Raw genomic sequence first — 22,819 nt, forward strand, 5'->3', positions numbered from 1 at the left:
CTGTGCTCTCCTGTCAGTAATAGACTCCCCCTGAAAATCCTACCACTGTATCCACGAGATTTGGCCAGACCGCTAGATTGTTGCAATTTAAGAAACTTCTAGGAACACCTATTTACAGAGCGCAAGAGATTTAGGTCTGCTCTGAAATGGTACACTTGCACTGTGTAAACTTTCTCAAGACACAAAGCACCCAGGCTTTTGGACATGCTTTCTCCATATTAAGACATATAAATAGCTTAATTAAGCAGTGCTTGTTTTCAAAATTATTTGAGTCCCTTATGATTAATGGTTATGTTCGACACCATGGCAATATGTGCAGTGGGAAGTGCAAGGGCTTTGGTGTTAGATGGAACTGTTTTCAAAACATGACCCTTTCTCTTCCAAGCTGTGCAAACTTAGGCTTCCAACTTAACCTCTCTGAGTGTCAGTTTCTATTAAATGTAGCAATCCACATGAGAGTTTTGAGGATTAAGGGAGTTGGTGTATGTAAAACTCCTGACACAATGCCTAGCACATTGGACCACTCAATAAATACTCCTTTCAACTTCCTTTGGGCTGAGGAGGCAGAACCAGTCTGAAAGAGTGAAAAGTAAAAAATGCAGATGTTTAAAATGCAATTTCAATGTTTTCAAGTATCTACAACAAATGGAAAATAGGACAATAACAGACATACAAGAGGGACTTAGAATCAATGTAATGTACCTTATAAAGAGCTGTAGAAAGAAATAAGATGACAGTTATTGAGCACTTAGGTGTCAAAAACCATTTTCGAGACTTTATAAAGATTATCTTCTTTAATCCTCACAATAACATTTGTACTAGATGTGATTATAAACTCTGTTTACAGATGTGGAAACTGAGGCACAGGAGGATTAAGAAACTAAAAACTAAGTGGCAGGTGCAGATTTTGAACCTAGTTGGTTGGGCTGCTGAGCCTGCATACTTCCCCACTATTACCCCATCTTTAGTGCTTTACTAAACCAAACGAAAGAAGTACTTCCTTTAGGAAAGTCAAATCTTCCTTCCTGCTCTACCCAATCCCTCTCCACTTCTACTCCCCCTTTCAATCTCATGGTCACTTAATTTAGCAACTCTTTTCTTTAAATATCTGGAATAAACAGCCTGGCTCAATCTAACATTTTGCAATTCAGTGTCATCCACACAAACTCACACAAATGAACTTAATTTTACCATTTTACTGAAAATACAACATATATACAGAAATGTACATAAAGCATGTGTGTACATTTTAACAGAGCAAAAATCTCCACATAACCACCAATCAAGATCAGAAATTAAACACTGGGGTGGCATGAAAGCCCTGTGTAGGTCTTTTTCAATCAAAACTCCTTCCTCACCTCCACGGTAACCACTATGCTGACTTTTATGATAATACTTCCTTGCTTTCTTTTATAGTTTTATAATCTCTGTATGCATGTCTGAACAATATAGTTTAGTCTCAACTGTGTTTGAGCTTTATATAAATGGATCCATATCACAGGTATTTAAAAAAAATTTTTATTTATTTTTTCTTTTTTTTTTTTACTTTTTTTTATTAGTTTCAGGTACACAAAACAATGTAATAGTTAGACATTTATCATTTATATCCCTCACACAGTGACAGCCCCCCTCTCCCATCCACTATCCCTCTTGTTTTTACTTTTAAACAGCTTTATTGTGATATAGCGCACATAAAATTCATGCTTTTAAGGTGTACAATTCAGTGGTTTTAAAAATATTCCAAGGGCGGCCAGATGGCTCAGTTGGTTAGAGCATGAGCTATGAACAACAGGGTTGCTGGTTTGATTCCGCATGGGATGGTGGGCTGTGCCCCCTGCAACTAGATTGAAAACGGCCATGGACTTGGAGCTGAGCTGCTCCCTCCACAACTAGATTGAAGGACAGTGTAGTGACTTGGAGCTGATGGGTCCTGGAAAAACATACTATTCCCCAATAAAAATTTTCATTTATTTATTTATTTATTTATTTATTTATTTATTTATTTATTTATTTATTAAATTTCTAAAAAATAAAATAAAATATATTCCGAGTTGTACAGTCAACATCACAATCAATTTTGGAACATTTTCATTACCTCAGAAGGAAACCTTGTATCTATTAACAACCATTCTTTTTTCTCCCAGCCCCAGGCAACCATTAATCTACTTTCTGTCCCAATGGATTTGACTATTCTAAACATTTCATATAAACAGAAGCATACAATATGCTGTCTTTTGTGACTGCCTTCTTTCATGTAGCATAATGTTCATCCACGTGGAAGCATGCATCAGTGCTTCATTCCTGTTATCCATCGATCAGTTGATGGACATTTGTGTTCTTTCCACATTTTGGCTATTTTTAATAATGTTGCTATGAGCACGTGTGTACAAGTTTTTGTATGGACATATGTTTTTATTTCTCTCAGGTATTTACCTAGTAATGGAATGGTCAAATGATATAGTAATTCTGTATTTAAACTTTTGTGGAAATACCAAACTGTTTTCCAAACCAGCTGCACCACTTTATATCCCCACCAGCAATATTTGAGGATTCCAATTTCTCCATATCTTTGCCAACACTTGTTATTGTCTATCTTTTTAAATTATCGATGTCTTAGTAGGTATAACATTGTATCTCATTGTGGTTTTTTAAATTTTATTTTATTGGGGAATAATGTGTTTCTCCAGGGCCCATCAGTTCCAAGTCGTTGTCCTTCAATCTAGTCGTGGAGAGTGCAGCTCAGCTCCAAGTCCAGTCACCATTTTCAATCTTAGGGTAGTTGCAGGGGGCACAGCCCATCATCCCATGCCAGAATTGAACTGGCAACCTTGTTGTTAAGAGCTGGGGCTCTAACCAACTGAGCCATCCGGCTGCCACTCTCATTGTGGTTTTCATTTGCATTTCCCTGATGGTTAATGATGTTGAGCATCTTTTCATATGTTAATTATTCATTTGCATATCTTTCCTGGAGAAATGTCTATTCAGGTCCTTTGCCCATTTTAAAAATAGGTTATTTGTTTTTGTTTTAATTAAAGTTTATTAGGGTGACAATTGATAGCAAAGTGACATAGATTTCAGGTGTACAATTTTGTAATACATCATCTATATATCACATCGTGTGTTCACCACCCAGAGTCAGTTCTCCTTTCATCACCATATATTTGATCCCTTTTACCCTCATCTACCACCCCCTCCCCCTTTACCCTCTGATAACTTCTAAACGACTGTCTCTGTCTATGAGTTTTTATTTCTTCATTTGTTTGTCTTGTTCCTTTGTTGTTTTCAGTTTTATATACCACATATCAGTGAAATCATGTGGTTCTCAAATATTCCTGTCTGACTTACTTTGCTTAGCATAATAATCTCAAGATACATCATACATATGAAAAAATGTTCAACATCACTAATCATCAGAGAAATGCAAATAAATACCACAATGAGATATCACCTCACCCCAGTTGAAATGGCTATCAGCAACAAGACAAATAGTAACAAGTGTTGGAGAGGCTGTGGAGAAAAAGGAACCCTCATACAGTGTTCATGGGAATGCAGATTGGTGCAGTCGCTATGGAAAGCAATGTGGAAATTTCTCAAAAAATTAAGAATAGAATTACCATATGATCCAGCAATCCCTCTCTTTGGTATTTACCAAAAAAAATCGGAAAAATATTGGTCTTTTTATTATTGAGTTGTAATGTACTTTATATAATCTATGTACAAGTCCCTTATCAGATATGTCATTTGCACATATTTTCTCTCATTCTGTGGATTGTTTTTTAACTTTCCTGACAGTGTTCTTTGATGCACAAAAGTTTTAAACTTTGATTAAGTCTAATTTATCTATGTTTTCTTTTGTTGCTTGTGCTTTGCTGTCATAGAAGTTTTTGCCTAATTCAAGGTCACAAATATTTACTTCCATGATTTCTTCTAATAGTTTTGCAATTTTAGCACTCATATTTAGGTCTATGGTTTATTTTGTGTTAATTTTTGTTCATGGTATGAGATAGAGGTCCAACTTCATTATTTTTTATGTGGATATACAGTTGTCCCTGCATCATTTGTTGCATAGACTATTCTTTTCCCCCATTGAATCATCTTGTTACGCTTGTTGAAAATTGATTTACATAATTGTGTGGGTTTATTTTTAGACTCTTAATTATATTCTGCTCTGATCTATATGTCTATTCTCATGCCAGTACCACACAGTCTTGATTCTGCAGCTTTTTATAAGTTTTGAAATTGGGACGTGTTGAAACTTCAAACTTTGTTCTTCTTTTTCAAATTTGTTTTGCGTATTCTGGGTGCCCTGCATTTCAATATGAATTTCACATCAGCCTGTCAATTTCTACCAAGCAGCCAACTGGGATTAAGATAGAGATTACAGTGAAACCATAAGATCAATGTATAGATCACCATTTTGGCAATATTAAGTCTTCCAATCCAGGAAGATGAAGTATCTTTCCATTTATTTAGATGTTTAATTACTTTCAACAATGATTTGTGTGTTTTTTAAGAGTCTTGTATTTCTATATTTAAAATTTATTCATAAATACTTTACTTTTCTGGAACAGGAATTGTTTTCTTAATTTATACACTTAGTACTTTTTCCGTGATTTCTGAACTAATTTATTCACTTAGTAGCTTTTTAGTGATTTCCTATATACAAAATTGTGTCATCTACAAATAGAGATAGTTTTATTTATTTCTTTGTTTCCAATTTGGATGCCATTTATTTCTTTTTCTTGCCTAGTTTCTCTGGCAAGAGTCCCCAATACAATACTGAAAGAAGTACCAAGAGAAGACATTCATGAATTGTTATTTTTTTCTAATTTATTGGGGTGACAATTATTAGTAAAATTACACAGATTTCAGGTGTACAATTCTGTATTACATCATCACCTATAAATCCCATAGTGTGTTCACCACCCAGAGTCAGTTCTCCATCCATCACCATATATTCGATCCCCCTTACCCTCATCTCCCACCCCCCACCCCCCACCCACCTTACCCTATGGTAACCACTAAACTATTGTCTGTGTCTATGAGTTTTTGTTTCTCATTTGTTTGTCTTGTTCTGTTGTTTTTGGTTTATATACCAAATATCAGTGAAATCATATGGTTCTCTGCTTTTTCTGTCTGACTTATTTCGCTTAGAATTATACTCTCAAGATCCATCCAGGTTGTCACAAATGTTCCTGTATCATCTTTTCTTACCGCAGGGTAGTATTTCATTGTATATATATACCACAAATTTTTTATCCATTCATTTATAGAAGGACATTTTGGTTGTTTCCATGTCTTGGCCACCGTAAACAAAGCTGCAATGAACATTGGAGCACACGTGTCTTTATCTCTAAATGTTTTCAGATTTTTTTGGTAGATACCCAGGAGAGGGATTGCTGGGTGATATGGTAATTCTATTCGTAATTCTTTGAGGAACATCCACACTGCCTTCCATAACGGCTGCACCAGTCTGCATTCCCACCAACAGTGTATGACGGTTCCCTTTTTTCCACAGCCTCTCCAACAGTTGTTACTATTTGTTTTGTTGATGATAGCCATTCTGACTGGGGTGAGGTGATATCTCATTGTGGTTTTGATTTGCATTTCTCTGATGATTAATGATGTTGAGCATTTTTTTCATATGTCTATTTGCCAGTTGTGTGTCCTCTTTGGAGAAATGTCTCTTCAGATCATCTGCCCATTTTTCAATTGGGTTGTTTGTTTTTTTTGTTGTTGAGTTCCATGAATTCCTTGTATATTTCTGATATTAGCCCCTTATCGGAGGCACTGTTTGCAAAAATCTTCTCCCAGTAAGTTGGTTGCCGCTTTATTTTGTCGATGGTTTCTTTTGCTGTGCAGAAGATTTTAAGTTTCATATAGTCCCACTCATTTATTTTAGCTTTTACTTCCATTGCCTTTGGAGTCAAATTCATAAAATGCTCTTTGAACCCAAGGTCCATAAGTTAATGAACCTAAGTTTTCTTCTATGCAGTTTATTGTGTCAGTTCTTATGCTTAAGTCTTTGATCCATTTTGAATTAATTTTGATACATGGCGACAGATAGCAGTCCAGTTTCATTCCTTTATACGTGGCTATCCAATCCTCCCAGCACCATTTATTGAAGAGACTGTCTTTTCTCCATTGTATTTTTTTGCTTCTTTGTCAAAAATTACCTGTCCATATTTATGTGGTTTTATTTCTGGGTTCTCAATTCTATTCCATTGATCTATGTGTCTGTTTTCCTGCCAATACCATGTTGTTTTGATGATTGTAGCCCTGTAGTACAAGCTAAAGTCAGGGAGAGTGATACCTCCAGTATTGTTCTTTTTTCTTAAGATTGCTTTGGGTATTTGGGCTCTTTTGTGGTTCCAAACAAATCTGATGATTTTTTGTTCTACTTCTTTAAAAAATGACATTGGGATTTTGATGGGGATTGTATTAAATCTATATATTGCTTTGGGTAATATGGCAATTTTCACCATGTTGATTCTTCCAATCCATGAGCACGGACTGTCTCTCCATTTCTTTGTGTCTTCTTCAGTTTCTTTTAAAAATGTCTTGTAGTTTTAAGCATATAGGTCTTTCACATCCTTGGTTAAGTTTATTCCTAGGTATTTTATTCTTTTTGCTGCAATGGCAAAATGAATTGTTTTTGTATTTCTTTTTCTGAGATTCATTGTTAGTATATAGGAATGCAATGGACTTTTGCACATTGATTTTGTAGCCGGCAACTTTACTGTGCTCGTTGATTGTTTCTAAAAGCGTTTTGGTGAACTCTTTAGGGTTTTCTATATATAGCATCATGTCATCTGCAAAGAATGACAATTTAACTTCTTCATTCCAAATTTGGATGCCTTTTATTTCTTTCTCTTGCCTGATTGCTCTGGCAAGGACTTCCAACACTATGTTGAAAAGCAGAGGTGACAGGGGACAGCCGTGTCGTTTTCCTGAACGTAGAGCAAAGGGCTTCAGATTCTCACCATTAATTATGAGATTAGCTGAAGGTTTGTCATGTATGGCCTTTATTATGTTAAGGTATTTTCCTTCTATACCTATTTTATTAAGTGTTTTAATCATAAAAGGATGTTGTATCTTGTCAAATGCTTTTTCTGCATCAATTAATATAATCATATGATTTTTGTTCTTTATTTTGTTTATGTGATGTATCACAATGATGGATTTGCGGATGTTGAACTGTACTTGTGCCCCGGGGATGAACCCCACTTGGTCGTGATGAATAATCTTTTTATTGCATTGTTGTATTCGATTTGCTAGAATTTTATTTAGGATTTTTGCATCTGTATTCATCAGAGGTATTGGTTTGCAGTTTTCTTTTTTTGTGTTGTCCTTACCAGGTTTTGGTATCAGGGTAATGTTGGCCTCATAAAATGAGTTAGGGAGTACTGTCTCTTCTTCAGTTTTTTGGAAGAGTTTGAGCAGGATTGGTATTAGATCCTCTTTGAAGGTTTGGTAGAATTCACTAGTGAAGCCATCTGGTCCCGGACTTTTGCTTTTGGGAAGGTTTTGGATGACTGATTCAATTTCCTTACTGGTGATTGGTCTGTTTAGATTTTCCAATTCTTCTTGGTTCAGGCTAGGATGGCTATATGTTTTTAAGAACTTGTCCATATCTCCTAGGTTATTGAATTTGGTGGCATATAGTCCTTCATAGTATTCTTGGATGATCCTTTGTATTTCTGTGGTGTCCGTGATAACTTCCCCTTTTTCGTTTCTGATTTTGTTAATTAGTGTCTTCTCTCTTTTTATCTTAGTGAGTCTAGCCAAGGGTTTGTCAATTTTGTTAATCTTTTCAAAGAACCAGGTCTTTGTCATGTTAATTTTTTTCTATTGTCTTTTTGTTCTCTATTTCATTTAGTTGTGCTCTGATTTTTGTTATTTCCTTTCTTCTGCTGACCTTGGGTTTCACTTGTTCTTCTTTTCCTAGTTCTTTAAGGTGTAACATGAGGTTACTTATTTGGGACTTTTCTTGTTTCTTGAGATAGGCCTGTAATGATACAAATTTCCCTCTTAAAACTGCTTTCGCTGCATCCCCAAAATTTTGGTAGGATGTATTTTCATTGTCATTTGTTTCTATGTATCTTTTGATCTCTCCTCTAATTTCTTCTTTCACCCAGTCCTTCTTTAAAAGTATGTTGTTTAATCTCTATGCATTTGTGTTTTTTCCTCCTTTCTTTTAGTAGCTGATATCCTATTTCAAAGCCTTGTGATCAGAGAATATGCTTGGTATGGTTTCAATCTTCTTATATTTGCTGAGGCTGATTTTATGTCCCAATATATGGTCTATCCTTGAGAATGTTCCATGTACACTAGAAAATAATGTACAGTCTGATGTTTTAGGATGAAGAGCTCTATATGTGTCAAATATGTCCATTTCATTCATGTGTCATTTAGGGCTGCTATTTCGCTATTTGTTTTCTGTTTGGATGATCTATCCAAAGCTGTCAATGATGTATTTCAATCCCCTAGTATAAGTGTGTTTTGCTCAATTTCTCCCTTTAGTTCTGTTAGTAGTTGCTTGGTATATTTCGGTGCACCCTGACTGGGGGCATAAATATTGATGACTGTTATGTCTTCTTGTTGTATATTCCCCTTCACCATTATGAAATGTCCATCTTTGTCTCTTGTTATCTTTTTCACCTTGAAGTTTGTTTCATCTGATATCATTAAGGCTACACCTGATTTTCTCTGGGTACTATTTGCTTGGAATGTCAATTTCCACCCTTTCACTTTGAGTCTATGCTTTTCCTTGTAGCTGAGGTGTGTCTCTTGGAGAGAGCATATGGTTGGGTTTAATTTTTTGATCTAATCTGCTACTCTGTGCCCTTTTATTGGTGAGTTCAGTCCATTTACATTTAGGGTGATTATTGATATGTGAGGATATCCTGTCATTCTATCTTTAGTTTTCTGGTAGGGCTGTGTCTCCATTGTTTCTTTGCCGTTTTGTTGTTGTCTATTATTTCTGTGTGGTGGTATTCTATGACGTTTCCCTCTTTTTCTTCTTTGAATACAGTATATACTTCAGTTCTGGATTTTTTTTGAGTGGTTAACCTTAAGTTTATGTAAAAGAAAGTTTGATATTTAGAGTATTCTGTTTTCTTCAGCACTCTTACTTTCTCCATTCAAGTATTCCGGTTCAGGCCTTTACTCTCCCCCTTTTTATGTTTTGGTTACCACAAATTGTCCCTGTTGATGGTGGTCGAATAGCCTCCTTTTGTATTTCTTGTAGTGCAGGTCATGTATTAGAAAATTCCCTCAGCTTCTGTATGTCTGGAAAGGTCTTTATTCCTCCTTCATATCTAAAGGATATCTTTGCTGGATATGTTATTCTTGGCTCATAATTTCTCTCTCTCAATAGTGTGAATATTTGGTTCCACTCCCTCCTGGCTTGTAGAGTTTCTGCTGAAAAATCTGATGATAATCTAATGGGCTTTCCTTTGTAAGTTACCGTCTTCTTTTCCCTGGCTGCCTTGAGGATTCTTTCTTTGTCGTTGATTTTAGACAGCTTCAATACAATGTGCCTTGGAGAAGGCCTGTTGGGATTGAGGTAATTAGGTGTTCTATTTGCTTCTTGGATTCGAGGGTCCAGTTGTGTCCACAAGTTTGGGAAGTTCTCATCGACAATTTGTTTGAATATATTCTCTGTTCCCTTCTCTCTTTCTTCTCTTTCTGGTATGCCCATTATTCTTATATTGCTCTTTCTGATGGAGTCAGAAAGTCCTTGTAGAGTTCTTTCATTTCTTTGAATTCTCAAGTCTCTTTCTTTTTCCATCTTGGTAATTTCCAGGTTTCTATCTTCGATGTCTCTGATTCTTTCCTTCTTCTGGTCAATTCTACTACCTAAGCTGGTTATTTCATTCTTAGTTTCTTCTGTTGAGTTCTTAATCTCCAGAATTTCTATTTGGTTCTTTTTTAAAATTTCAATCTCTTTCGTAAAATGCTCATGCTGTTCTTTGATTGTGTTTCCTAGTTCATTTAACTGCCTATCTGTGTTTTCTTGCATCTCGTTGAGTGTTTTCAGAACTGCAATTTTGAATTCCCTGTCATTTAAGTCACATATTTCTGTATCTGTAGTGCCTTTTCTTGAGATTTTTCACTTTCTTTCTGAGCTATCTTGTTGCCTTGGTTATTCATGGCAATTACCAATTTACTATTTCTCTTCCTAGACATCTACAGGAGTGGCTTCTGCAACAGGTTGATATAAAGCAGTCTTTCTTTTGTTTTCTTGTACTTGTTGGTAGAATGTTTTATTTTTTCTCCGACTGCAGCTTATTTTTCTTCTCCCACATGGTAATGCTATGTTTTCTCTGCACTGTTCCAGCTTCTCACACAATGGGGGGATTCCCTGGGAGACGGGCTTCTCCTCTGTTAATAGTTCGTCTAGGTCACAGGGCCCAGTGTCCATGTGGGTATGCGGAGAGCTTTTGAATTTCCAAAGCTCTTCCATCTCCAGATTCAGAGCCCGTATGTTTCAGCAGTTCTGTTTACTCCTGCATGGATCCGCCTAGATAGGTGGGGTCAGGGGCGGGGTGAGTTGTGAGAGGTGGCCGAGAGCAATGGCGGCGACCACCACCACAGCCGGTCCTGCTTTGACAGCTCCCTCCCCTTTTCCGGGACTAGTTGGGCTGTAAATCTGTGTCTGCAGTCCACAGTTCTCAGAACAGCAAATATTGTGTTCTTTTGATCTGACACTGCTACTCTTCTGTTTCTAGCACCGGGCAGGTGGGGGCGGGGCGAGCTCTGGGAGGGTAGGGAGGGGGTGGCTAGTCTCAGTGCTTAACGCTTCTGTTCTCTGCTCGGCAGTGAGGGCTTAAACCACCATTTTCAGCCTTCTTCCCTCAGTCTGTGCTGTGAGGTCTCTGCCGTGAGCGTTGGGTTCAGCTGTGTCATATGCTGCCCCCTCAGCCCTGTCGGCCATAAGCGGAGCCCTAGCAGTCCGAGTGCCTCCCTCTCCCGCAGCTGCGGTAGTTCCGGGGGGATTCTCCCACCTGTAGGTGACTTTGGTAGTCGGCCTCTTCGTCTTGCCTGTCTGCTGTGCAGGGAGTCCTTTGTGGAGTTATTGTTGTTCGATTAGTTTTAAATTCCAGGGGAGCTTTACAGAGCCTCACCTCACGCCTCCATTTTGATGACGTCTTTGGAAATAACCTTCTATATCTGTAATAATGCTTTTAGCTTTTAAGTGTATTTTGTGTGACATGAGTATAGCTATACAAGTTTTCTGTCACTTACATGTTATTTGTGTGATTTATCTCTCTCCATCTTTATACTGTCAACTTATCTGTATCTTTATATTTTGGATTTTCCCCTCTGAAACAGCATAGGGGTGTATTTATTAATCACATTTGACAATATTTGTTTTTATTTTAATTTGAGCATGTAGCTCATAAACGTTTAATAAAATTATTTATATGGTTGTGTTTCAAGCTATTATTTTTGTTGTTTGGTTGTTTTGGTCCTACGTATGTTTCTTTCACTTTTTGTTTCTTGATTTATTTTTTTTAATTGAGCATTGAAAAATATCAATTATTTTCCCACTCTACTATTTTGGAAATTTACAATGTGATGCTATTATTTTAATAGCTACATCCTATTAATTCCTACATATAGATTTACCTTATCAAAGTATATATTTAATAAATACCTAAATCAATTCCAATATGATACAAGCCCTTTAGAAAAGTTCAACTCCATTTATGCTCTTCCTGATGTCTTTTCTTATTGTACAGTTCTTCAAGTTTATTTTTAAAAAACGGAATAGGACGATGTCATAAAAATGGCAGCATGAGATAAGCCTCTTGAAATGTCCCCTGGAATTTACAACAAATTGAAGAACTATAACTCCACTAAGGACTCCCTGCGCAACAGACAGGGAACACTAAGAGGCACACTACTGAAATCATCTAAAGGCGGGCAAATTGCGCAAGGGGGCAGGAGGGAAGGGAGAAGTGAGACAGGGCTGCTTGGGTGAAGGATGCAGACCAGTTTGGTGCTCCAAGATTGCTGCATTCCAGAACTACTGCAGCTGTGGGAGAGGGAGAACTTGGACTTCTAGGGCTCTGCTCATGGCCCACAGGGTTGAGGGGACAGCATATAAGATGGCTGAATCCAACACTCACAGCAGATACCTCAGAGCAAAGACTGGGGAAAAAGGCTGAAAACGGTGGCCTTCACTGCAGAGAAGAGAAAGGAAGCCTTAGGTACTGAGCCTAACTGCCCCTCCCTACCCTCCCAGAGCTTGCCCTGCCCCCCACTGCGCAGTGCTAGAGTGGAACGGTAGCTGTGTCAGATCAAAAGAACAGAATATTTGCAGTTCTGAGAACCGTGGTCCGCAGAAGCAGACTCCTTGCCCAACTACTTCCGGCAAAGGGCACGGGGAAACCATGGAAGCAGGACTGGCTGTGGTGGTGGTTGCCACCATTGCTCTGGGCCACCTCTCACCACTCACCCCTCCCCTCCCCCACCTATCTGGGCAGATCCCTGAAGGAGTAAACAAAGCTGCTGAAACACATGGGTTTTAAATCTGGTGCAGGAACAGCTTCGGAACTTCAGAAGCTCTCCTCGTCTCCCCACAGATGTGGCGCCCTATGATCCAGGCGAACTATTCACAGAGGAGAACCCGTCTTCCAGGGAATCTCCCCCATTGTATGAGAAGAATAATAGTGCAGAGAAACTATAACATTGCAGTGTGAGAGAGAATAAAAGGCTGCAGTCGGAGAGAAAACAAAACATTCTACCAACACCTACTGCAAAACAAAAGAAATACCTCTTTCTGTCAACCTATTGCAGAACCCACTCCTGCAGATATCTAAGAAGAGAAATATTAAATCATTAGTTGCCATGAATAACCAGGTAACAAGACTGCTCAGGAAGAAAATGAAAAGTCTCCAGAAAATGAACTTAAAGACATGGGAATATGTGAGTAAAATGACAGAGAATTCAAGATTGCAGTTCTAAAAAATATTCAACAAAATTCAAGAAAGCACAGATAGGCAGTCAAATGAACTCAGAAACACAATTAAAGAACAAAATGAACATTTTACCAAAGAGACTAAAATTTTAAAATGGAACCAAATAGAATTTCTGGAGATTAAGAACACAGTAAAAGAAATGAAGAATGAAATAGCCAGCTTAGGCAGTAGAGTTGACCAGAAGAAGGAAAGAATCAGTTACATTGAAGATAGAAATCTGGAAATGACATAGATGGAAGAAGAGAGGGACTTGAGACTTAAAAAAAATGAAAGAACTCTACAGGAACTTTCTGACTCCATCAGAAAGAGCAATATAAGAATAATGGGCATACCAGAAGGAGAAGAAAGAGAGAAGGGAACAGAGAATATATTCAAACAAATTGTCGATGAGAACTTCCCAAACTTGTGGACACAACTGGACCCTCGAATCCAAGAAGCAAATAGAACACCTAATTACCTCAATCCCAACAGGCCTTCTCCAAGGCACATTGTATTGAAGCTGTCTAAAATCAACAACAACGAAAGAATCTTCAGGCAGCCAGGGAAAAGAAGACTGTAACTTACAAAGGAAAGCCCATTAGATTATCATCAGATTTTTCAGCAGAAACTCTACAAGCCAGGAGGGAGTGGAACCAAGTATTCAAACTATTGTAAGAGAGAAATTATGAACCACGAACAATATATCCAGCAAAGATATCCTTTAGATAAAAGACCTTTCCAGACATACAGAAGCTGAGGGTATTTTCTGACACATGACCAGCACTACAAGGAATACTGAAGGAGGCTATTTGACCAGTATAAATGGGGTTAATTTGTGGCAACCAAAACAGAAAACGGGGGAGAGTAAAGGCCTGATCTGGAATACGGGAATGGAGAAAGCGAGCATGATGAAGAAAATGGAATACATTAAATATGAAACTTTCTTTTATATAAACTTAATGACAAGCACTCAAAAAAGAAATTGGGAACTGAAATATGTAACATAATAAAAGAAGAAACAGAGGGAAAAATCATAGAATACCACCACACTGAAATAATAGACAAAAACAAAACGGCAGAGACAATGGAGACACAGCCTTACCAGAAAACTAAGGATAGAATGAGAGGAAATCCTCACATATCAATAATCACCCTATTGCCAGTTCAATTCCTTGACTCCCGCAAGGGATGGTGGGCAGCGCCCCCTGCAACTAAAATTGAACATGGCACCTTGAACTGAGCTACCGCTGAGCTCCCGGATGGCTCAGTTGGTTGGAGCGTGTCCTCTGAACCACAAGGTTGCCGGTTCGACTCCCGCAAGGGATGGTGGGCTGTGCCCCCTGCAACTAGCAACGGCAACTGGACCTGGAGCTGAGCTGCGCCCTCCACAACTAAGACTGAAAGGACAACAACTTGACTTAAATAAATAAATTAAAAAAAAAAATAATAATCACCCTAAATGTAAATGGACTGAACTCACCAATAACAAGGCACAGAGTAGCAGATTGGATCAAAAAACTAAACCCAACCATACGCTGTCTCCAAGAGACACATCTCAGCTACAAGGACAAGCATAGACTCAAAGTGAAAGGGTGGAAATTGACACTTCAAGCAAATGGTATCCAGAGAAAATCAGGTGTAGCTATAGTGATATCAGATGAAACAGACCTCAGGGTGAAAAAGGTAACAAGAGACAAAGATGGACATTTCATAATGATAAAGGGTACTATACAACAAGAAGACAGGGAGCACAGAAATATACCAAGCAACTACTAACAGAACTAAAGTGAGAAATTGACCAAAACACAGTTATTGTAGGGGACCTAAATACATCATTGATAGCTATGGATAGATCATCCAAATAGAAAATAAATAAAGAAAATGCAGCCCAAGTGACACATTAGATGAAATGGACATAATTGACATTTATAGAGCACTTCATCCTAGAACATCAGACTATAACATTTTTTCTAGTGTACATGGAACATTCTCAATGATAGACCATATATGGGGACATAAAACAAGCCTCAGCAAATTTAAGAAGTTTGGAATCATACCAAGCATATTGTCTGATCACAAGGCTTTGAAATTGGAAATCAACAGCAAAAAGAAAGAAGGAAAACCCACAAATATGTGGAGACTTAACACACTTTTTCAGAATGACTGGGTCAAAGGAGAAATAAGAGGAGAGATAAAAAGATACATAGAAACAAATGAGAATGTTCACCACCCAGAGTCAGTTCTCCTTCCATCACCATATGTTTGATCCCCTTTACCCTCATCTACCACCTCTCTTCCTCCACAATGAGATGTCACCCCACCCCAGTAAGAATGGCTATCATCAACAAGACAAATAGTAACAAGTGTTGGAGAGGCTGTGGAGAAAAAGGAACCCTCATACACTCTTGGTGGGAATGCAGATTTGTGCAGCCATTATGGAAGGCAGTGCAGAGGTTCCTCAAAAAATTACAAATAGAATTACCATATGACCCAGCAATCCCTCTCCTGGGTATCTATCAGAAAATATCTGGAAACATTTATCCATAAAGGCATGTGTGCTCCAATGTTCATTGCAGCTTTATTTATGGTTGCCAAGACATGGAATCAACCAAAATGTCCTTCGATAGATGAATGGATAAAGAAGCTTTGGTATATATACACATTGGAATACTATTTGGCGGTAAGAAAAGATGAAATAGAACCATTTGTGACAACATGCATGGATCTTGAGATTATAATGCTAAGCGAAATATGTCAGACAGAAAAGGCAGAGAACCATATGATTTCACTGATATGTGGTATATAAAACTGAAAACAACAAAAGAACAAGACAAACAAATGAAGAAACAAAATGTCATAGACACAAACAATGGTTTAGTTGTTACCAGAAGGTAAGGGGGGAAGGAGGCTCTAGAAGAGGGTAAACAGGGTCTAATATATGGTAATGGAAAGAGAACTGACTCTGGGTGGTGAACACACAATGTGATATAGATAATGTATTACAGAATTGTACTCCTGAAATCTATGTAACTTTGCTAACAACTGACACCCTAATGAACTTTAAAAAAAAGAATAGATTTTTTAATGATTCTTCCTTCCATCAATCTTGACTTACGTTGCCCACGTACTATTACTGTCCTTGCTCTTCATTCCTGGCATTTCTTTCTTTTAAGATCATTTCCTCCTAAAGTACATCCTTTAGAATTTCCATTATTTCAGTCTGCTCGTAACAAACTCTTAGTATTTGTTTGTCTACAAATATCTTTATTTTACCCTCTTGTTGAATGTTTTCTTGAAAGATGCCGCACTTGGGATCCCAGCTTAGTGTGGGCAGGGTCTCCCATAAACATCCTCATCTGCGCTTTTACTTCCAATGAGCCAAAGCCCTAGTGCGAAGTAGCTGCATGTCCTCAGCTCCTTCAGTGGAAAAATGATGTCTATCTCAAAAGGATTGCCAGAGACACTTAAATGATGAGAGGATGAAGGAAAAATTCTCAGCAAAAAGGAGGAAGGCAGCCAAAGGTAGCTATTTTTGTTTTAACTGAAAGCTATAGCTCCTAAACTTTAGATTTTTAAGTTTTATGCTTTTGCAATTGGAAAATAAAATGTGGCCTCCTTAAAGCCACCATAGCCAGAATCTTTGCAATTTGAAGTGTCCCCCAATGCCCCAAAACATGAGGCCAGAGATAAGGGATGCTTGATATCCAACTGGAGCCAGCTTAGAGAATGCTCCTCTCAGCTGTGTATGGAGAGACTCTCTTTTTTTTCTAATGGCCCAACCCAGGCACCTGATACACAATCCATTTCCTTTGAACATTTTTGTCAGAGATCTAATGTGTATCTTTGTCTTTATTGATGCCACCTGGTCCAACTGTAGATCACCTGATTTGGTAATGAAGTCATAAAATTTCAAAACAAGAATCTGCTTCGAGGCCAGGGTCAGAGGTCATTGTACTGGGGAGCAAAAGGAAGAGTCTAAAGGTAACCCATATGCTACTGCCAGCATCACCCCTGACTCTGCAAAGTGACCAGTCTGCCTTCTCTCTACCTCTACCACCCTCCACCACTACCACCACATCCCACTGCTCTATGCACAATCCTGAGATGGAAGGTGCTTTGTCTCCAAGTTTGGATTGTCTACTCTAAGGAGTTCTAAGTATTGGGGTTGGAAATAAGAAAGCAGAAAAGTGTAGGCAAAACAAGTACTTTGGCAAGCTGCAGACGACCCCAAAAGCAGCGAAAGGGATCGTTTCCTTGCTTCCAAGCATCAGCAGTCAAGAACAAGCAACAGCAACAACTTTGCACTTGGGCATTTCACTTGTACAATGAATGACACCACCACCCTGACCCCCAAAAGCACTACAGGGTCCTCCTAGTCACACTTCACATGAGGGAAAGGAGACATGCTTTCCCAGAACCAGAAGTAAGGGAAAATAGAGTGTTTTGGGCTGAATTGTGTCCCTCCAAAGTTCATACGTGGAAGCCTTAACCCTGTACCTCAGAATGTGACTGTATTTGGGAATAGGGCCTTTAAAGAGGTGATTAAATGAAAATGAGTCCATTAGGATGGGTCTTAATCCAATATGACTGAAGTCCTTATAAGAAGAGGAAATTTGGATATCAGGAGTGGGTGCACAGAGGTGGGATCCTGTGAAGAGGCAGCAAGCAAAGGAGAGAGGCCTCAGGAAAAACCAAACCTGTGGGTCATGCAGGCCAACGCAGCATGCTCTTTTGTCTCAGTGAGCAGCAGATAAAAGCACCCTGAACTGGACTACTAGCCTCCAGAACTGTGAGAAAATCAATACCTGTTGTTTAAGCCTCCCCAATCTGTGGTACTTTGTCATGTCAGCTCAGGCAGACATAGAACCACTGGCTTCGCGGCCCATTCACTTTGGACAGCTCTACATGCTATTTTCATGGACTTGCTCCTTCTCTGCTGCCAGTGATGCCAAGTCTAGCAGAGGTGAAGTGTCTTCAAGAGCATACAGAACAACCACCTAGCAACCTATCCTTGAGCAAGGAAAGGAAAGAGCTATGTCTCATTGCAGAAAGCTGTGGTTCAGCACTATAGTCAAACTGTGTTTCATTTCTCACACTCCTTCCTTAAGTACAAATTGAAAGAGTAAGATATTAATGAAGAAAGACTGCAGGGGAGTGGTTTTTAACTAGTACTGGGCCACTAACCTATTTAAAAATCTACAAAGCTATGGATTCAGAAAAATACAGAGTCAGTATTAGTTTCTTGTGGCTGCAGTTAACAAATTACCACAAACTTGGTGGCTGAAAACAAGATAAATTTATTCTCTCATAGTTCTGGAGGCCAGAAGTTCAGGCCAGAGGATCAGTTTCTCTGGGCTGAATTCAAGGTGTGGTCAGGGCTGTACTCTGTTCCTTGCCTTGTCCAGTTTCTTGTGGCTGCCAGCATTCCTTTGATTGTGGCTGCATCTCTCCAATCACTGCCTCTATCTTTACACCACCTGCTCTTTTTCTGGGTGCATCAGCTCTCCCTCTTCCTCTCTCTTATAAAGACACTTGTGATAGGATGTAGGGCCCATTCAGATAATCAATCCAAGATAATCTCCCTGGTCAAGAGCCTTAGTTTAATGACATCTGCAAAGACTGTTCTACTTTATAAGGTAACATTTACAGGTTCCAGAGATTAGGACTTGATGTATTTGGATGGCCATTATTCTGCATCCTACAGAGTCCAAACTCTTTCCATACAATTTCAGGAAGATCATGAACCGAGGTAGGAACATCTGCTCTGGAGATGCTTTTCACCACAGATATGCTATGAACAGACACATTGGAGGTAGGTCCATTTACTGATTCACGATCTTCTCTATACCTCAGTCAACTACAGTGCCAGTTAAAATTCCAAAATCCTAAATCACACCCCCAGCCCTATTCCTGAATCAGAATCCTTCAGAGGCCAGGCCCAGGAATCTTAATTTCTAACAGGCTCCCTCAAATGATTCTGATGCAGCCAGCCTTGCACCCATAGTTTAGTTAATAATTGGTTAATAGCCTGGGTGCCTACCTCCCCTCACTGTTAAATGGACATACTGCCATCTCCTTCACAGTAAAAGAGGAGATGTCTGTGCAAGTCTACTTGCACAAAGAAAGCGCTAATGTTCATTTTTTTCTCCCTTTCTCCTATACAAAGGTGAAGTACTTTTATTGTTTATTTACCTTCGATTCCACCTCGTGTTTAATACACCTGGCCTCAAGGCGCAGAGTGGAGCCAAGGGAGACAGACAGGGAGAAGGGAAGAGCCGCAAACTCTTGCAGCCATTAACGCCCAGCGAACCTGCGCCTCCCCCAACCCCGCCTCCGCCTCGGGTATAATTTGCAAGGGGCTGAAGGCTCCGCGGATAACTCGCTCCCCCGCCTCGCTGATTGGCCGCGCCAGGCCACGCGTCACGCTCTTTTGTCTCAGTGGGCAGAGGATAAAAGCAGCCGCGGCTGCCTTAGGAACCGTGCTGCCTCTATTCAGTTCCCCCTCGCTGGGCTAGCGGACGGAGCAGCTCCGTGGGGCAGCCCCGGGTCGCTTAGCGGCCGGGGAGCCTCCCGTCCTTTCCCACTGTAGGGCCGCGGAGACTGAAGGCGGCATCCACAGCCGTCACACTTGAACGTCGGCTGGCCACCGGCCGCTCACAGGTAAAGAAAGGGGGCGTGATTGCCTGGCGCGGAGAGAGGAGGGGGAAGCCCAATTAGGACTCAGCAGCTTCCTGCTTGGAAAATCTGTAACTGCGAGGCTGGGCAAGGAGCACTCCCAAGGCCCGGCTGCGCTGAGGGAGGAGGTGGGGGTGCCACTGGATGCTGCCCAATGGGTAGGATTTGCCTGGATTGAAAGGGGGGCGTTTTCGGGGGTGGGGAGGCAAGAGGGAGGGGGGAGGCTGTCTTGAACCTCCATCGGTGGCTGGCTGCCTTGAACCCCCTTTGCATTTCATCTCTTCCTGGAGAGGAATATGTGGGTGTGCATGTTCAACTCCTATTCCCTTTCTCGGTGGCAGGCCATCAAAGCCGAATCCGAAGTTGAATTCTGTGCAGCTGATTGCAGAGCTGGTAGGCTGACGATTTTCCGGGGGAAATGTAATGGGGCAGAGGTCGCTTTACCTTGTATTCAGAAGGTGGGAGAGGGGATTTTCCTCTTGGCTACATAAGAGGCAGCGAGGGGTGGGGGAGAGGGTCGTGGGGAGGGAGGGAGCAGATGAGGGATAAGGCTGCTTCTGACCCTTCCTTTCCCTGCACAGCCCTCTGCGGCGGCGCAGTCTTGACGCCCTGAGGTCCCGGATCCGCGACAAAGATCGACTGTACCCCGGAGACGATCTTTCTCACGGAGGCTACCAGTTGCAGAGACTGGAAATGAAATAAAGGGACGCGCTTGTTCCTGAGCTCTTGTAAGAATCTGAGAGATACGTGGGGGGAACTTTTAGAAGGGGGTGTGGTTGCGACCTGAGACTGTAAGTTTAATGAGATCTTATTTATTCCCACAAATCTGTGACCACTTTGCTCTATTTTGAGAGCCCAACATCAGCTCCATCCACGATTATACTTAGAATTGGAAGCAACAGTTGCAGTCCCTCTTGAAGGACTGGCGGGAGGGATGGTTGGGGCTGTCAAAAGCTCCCTGCTAACACGGACACACCGGCTGGCTCCATGAGGTTGTAATTGCCAATCTCCTGGAGGATATTATTAGGGCAGTGGGCAGATATAAAATATACTGCAGGATATTCAGAAAGGGAGAGAAAACAACTGCAGCCTTATTTACTCCCCCCAGACACTTATTAATCCCATTTCTGCTATTTTTTCCTTTTCACAGTCCCTACTGAGATAGGGGGAAGGCGGATCCCTCCCACGCCTGCAGAGTAGGCTTTTCCAAAAAGCCCGAACATCTGTTATAACATATTCAGATATATGATCATCGTTGGTCATGGCTAGCATCATTGCACGTGTGGGTAATAGCCGGCGGCAGAACGCACCCTTGCCTCCGTGGGCTTATGCTATGCTGAGGTCCCTGGGGAGGAGTCTTGGTCCTTTAATGGCCAACATGGCAGAGAGAAACATGAAATTGTTCTCGGGGAGGGAGGTGCCAGCCCAGGGGGAAGAAACCTTTGAAAACTGGCTGATCCAAATCAATGGGGTCCTGCCTGATTGGAATATGTCTGAGGAGGAAAAGCTCAAACGCTTGCTGAAAACCCTTAGGGGCCCTGCCCGTGAGGTCATGCGTTTGCTCCAGGCGGCCAACCCCAATCTAAGTGTGGCAGATTTCTTGCACGCAATGAAATTGGTATTCGGGGAGTCTGAAAGTAGCGTGACCGCTCATGGTAAATTTTTTAACACTTTGCAGGCACAAGGGGAGAAAGCCTCCCTTTATGTGATCCGTTTAGAGGTGCAGCTCCAGAACGCTATTCAGGCAGGGATCATAGCTGAGAAAGATGCAAACCAGACTCGCCTGCACCAGCTCCTTTTAGGAGCTGAGCTGAATGGGGACCTGCGCTACAGGCTGAAGCATCTTCTCAGGATGTATGCAAATGAGCAGGAGCGTCTTCCCAATTTCCTGGAGTTAATCAGAATGATAAGGGAAGAAGAGGATTGGGATGACACTTTTATTAAATGGAAGCGGTCCAAAAGATCTGACACAATGGTGGAGAGGGCAACCAGCCCAGTGGCATTTCAGGGCTCCCTACCGATAGTGATCAGCAGTGCCGACTGCAACGTGATAGAGATAGAAGATAGTCTGGATGACTCAGATGAGGATGTGATCCTGGTGGAGGCTCAGGACCCTCCACTTTCATTCTCAGGTTCTCCGCCCCCCAGAGGCAGGGCCAGGCCTCGGGATCAAGTGCTAGTCATTGATTCCCCCAACACTTCCCAGGCTCAATCTCCTTCCACAAGTGCGGGTTCTGGGTATAAGAATGACAGTCCTGGGGATATGCGTAGAGCCAGGAAGAGAAAATACACAATCCGCTGTTCACATTGTGGAGAGGTGGGCCACTCGAAGGAAACCTGTGACAATGAGAGCAACAAGGCCCAGATGTTCGAGAATCTGATTGTCACCCTGCAGGAGCTGACACATACTGAGGAGGAGGGTTCAAGAGAGGCCCTTGATGAACCTAATGACAGTGAAGTGCTAGTCCCCAGCCTTAAGTGAACCCTAAGCTATATTCAGAGTCCAGAGATGGGAAAACTGGGGAGGTAGGAGGCATTCTTCTAACTGCATGACTTAATCCACAAAGCGGCTTTCTTTTGGGGTGGAGGAAATAGGGTCTTGGATACCAGCACAATGGAGGAAGACGGCCTGACCTCTGTCCTTGCTCCCCCACACCCACACCCACCCCTGCTGCCTAAGGATCTATTTTCTGTGTGTGCACATTTCCTTGATGGCTTTATTCTCTTTGTGAAAGTGGTATAATTCACTGTTAAATCTTTAAACAATAAAATACAAAAATTAAAGTACAAATTACCCCAAACCCTCTATCCTTATATAACCATCGTTAACCCTTTGATGAATGTCCTTCTAGATATTTCCCTATACCTGTGAACCCAGATAGAGATATGTATAGATAAAAGTGATCAAATATAAGTGCTGTTCTATAGTCTGTATTTTTTCACTAAACAATATATGTTGCGGGCTTCTTTCTATGTCAATAAATATATATCAGCATCTATTTTAATGTCTCTGTGGTATTATTTTAAGAAAAGTGAATAAGAGAAATACAGCAAAAATCTATAAAGGGGTGGAGTTGTACCCTGAGGTGGGGTTTTTAGCAACCTCATTTTGCAGATGAGGAAAAGGGAAGAAGAAATGGGCTGAAAGATTTCCCAAGGGTAAGTGGACAGTAGTA

At 40.6% G+C, this 22,819-nt stretch overlaps 1 protein-coding gene across 2 annotated transcripts; it reads left to right on the forward strand.

Annotated features, from left to right (window-relative positions):
• Positions 1-19,405: 19,405 nt before the first annotated feature.
• ZCCHC12 (zinc finger CCHC-type containing 12) lies at positions 19,406-22,642 on the forward strand. 2 transcript variants are annotated; one of them, XM_019717019.2, is made up of 4 exons: positions 19,406-19,628; positions 19,985-20,036; positions 20,225-20,371; positions 20,794-22,642. In XM_019717019.2, exon 4 carries the CDS (start codon positions 20,905-20,907, stop codon positions 22,123-22,125), a length of 1,221 nt encoding a protein of 406 aa, XP_019572578.2. In that variant the 5' UTR covers positions 19,406-19,628; positions 19,985-20,036; positions 20,225-20,371; positions 20,794-20,904; the 3' UTR covers positions 22,126-22,642. The 2 variants fall into 2 exon arrangements, with proteins under 2 accessions (XP_019572578.2, XP_074179828.1); XM_074323727.1 differs by having other exon boundaries at positions 19,448-19,801.
• The last annotated feature ends 177 nt before the right edge of the window (positions 22,643-22,819 follow it).

This window comes from Rhinolophus sinicus, chromosome 18 (genome assembly GCF_057876585.1).
Source record: "Rhinolophus sinicus isolate RSI-liver-muscle chromosome 18, RSI-T2T, whole genome shotgun sequence".
Lineage (NCBI taxonomy): Eukaryota > Metazoa > Chordata > Mammalia > Chiroptera > Rhinolophidae > Rhinolophus > Rhinolophus sinicus.